Raw genomic sequence first — 1,488 nt, 5'->3', positions numbered from 1 at the left:
TTTCCCTCTGGCTTCAGAGAGGCCCTTCTCCAGGTGTGGGGAGTGGCCCCTCCCCGAAACGTGTTTCCCCCACCCCGTGGGGCAGATCCAGGACCCAGGACCAGAGGTTACTTGTGAGGGGCAGTCCTGCCCCCCACGGGCCCCACTGCCTGAGGGTCAAAGGCCCCCTCCCACAAGCAAGGCCCCCTCCCACAAGCGCACTTAAGTTCACACCACTTCAAGCCCTGCCCTCGGCCCAAAACCACCTCACTCCTTTCTCCCACTCATCACAGCCCACAGTCACAGGATTCCAGAGGACGCAGGTTCCAGACCCAGCCCGTACTCCCCAGGCTCTGGTGGGGACCTAGCAGGGGAGTAGGTGGGAACAAACCTGATGTCAGGGTAGCTTCGGATGAGCTTCTCCAGGTGCTGCCCAATGTTGTCCTTGTAAGTCTCTCCGAGGATCTCAGCTACACACAGGATGGCTTGGTCCAGCCATATGGCCTCAGAGCCCTGCCGAGACAGGGAGACTTGTGCAGGGCAGCCCTGCCGCCCCCAGGAGCCCCTGTGCGGCCCTGCCTGCAATCCCTCACTGGAGCAAGGTCAGCCCTCCCGGCCACCCTGCTCTCCTGCTGAGCCCAGCTCCCCCACAACCCTGCTCAGCTCATCCCCAGAGATCCTCCCTCTCTCATCCCCACCCGGACCTTGCAAAGAGCTGCCTACCTGTCTCTGCTCACGTGGGAGAGCAAGCCCCTGCAGGAAGTGCTGCAGAAGTCGGGGACCAGCAGCCCAGATAAGGGTGTATGTACAGAGGGTGGTGGTGCCTCAGCTCTAAGGGGCCTCCCACAAGCCCTGTCCAACGGATGGAACACCTACCCTAGCCCCTTACCACCAGCCCCTGCAAATATCTGCAAAAACAACTCCTCCCAGTCCTTCCCCACTGGCCCCAACACCTAGCCCTTCTCCTGTCTGGTGAAGAGCAGGAGGGTGGCTCCACCAAAGACCCCTTGGCGCTAGGGCCAGGGTGACCAGCCTGCCCCACCCCCACCCCAGGGCTCTTGCTGCCAAACTGAACCGAGAACACGCTGTGCTGGTGGAGGGCCTCAGGCCGGCACCCTCAGGGCAGTCAGACCTGCACCTACCAAGCCCTGGAAGGTGTTGCCAATGGCCTGGCCATCGAGGCTCATCTTCTCAGAGCCACTCAGACGCTCGGTGCCCCGGAACCGCTCCTGCGGCCTCAGCACCTGTGCCAGATACTCGCGGACCACAAACCGGTGCACCTCCTGCAGAGTCTCCTGGCAGTGGGGGGGTCAGGGTCAGGGTCAGTGCTGCCCACAACCCTAGGGCATCCCTTCTGGGTCCTCCACTGGGTGGTACCTGCGCCCACGGAGGGGCCACGTGCTCCAGATGGCCGGCAAAGGCTATCACCTTGTCCATGAGGGGGCGCAGTACGTCTTCCGTCAGCCAGTCTTTGGTGCACACGGCCTTGAAGAGCGGCTGGGGGGGGGC

The 1,488-nt window shown here is 63.2% G+C and overlaps 1 protein-coding gene across 1 annotated transcript in view; it reads right to left on the bottom strand.

Annotated features, from left to right (window-relative positions):
- Positions 1-1,488, bottom strand: part of EXOC3L4 (exocyst complex component 3 like 4) — an 11,308-nt gene that overhangs the window by 1,025 nt on the left and 8,795 nt on the right. Inside the window, exons 10-12 of the mRNA XM_027776388.1 lie at positions 1,357-1,476; positions 1,122-1,274; positions 371-492 (exon numbers count right to left, since the gene is read on the bottom strand). Coding sequence (XP_027632189.1) covers positions 371-492; positions 1,122-1,274; positions 1,357-1,476 — 395 coding nt within the window. The remainder of the gene's footprint in view (positions 1-370; positions 493-1,121; positions 1,275-1,356; positions 1,477-1,488) is intronic.

Source organism: Tupaia chinensis, unplaced genomic scaffold (genome assembly GCF_000334495.1).
Source record: "Tupaia chinensis unplaced genomic scaffold, TupChi_1.0 Scaffold000671_2, whole genome shotgun sequence".
Taxonomy (NCBI): Eukaryota; Metazoa; Chordata; class Mammalia; order Scandentia; family Tupaiidae; genus Tupaia; species Tupaia belangeri.
The sequence above is the reverse complement of the archived record's forward strand: the minus strand, read 5'-3'. Positions and strand labels throughout refer to the sequence as shown.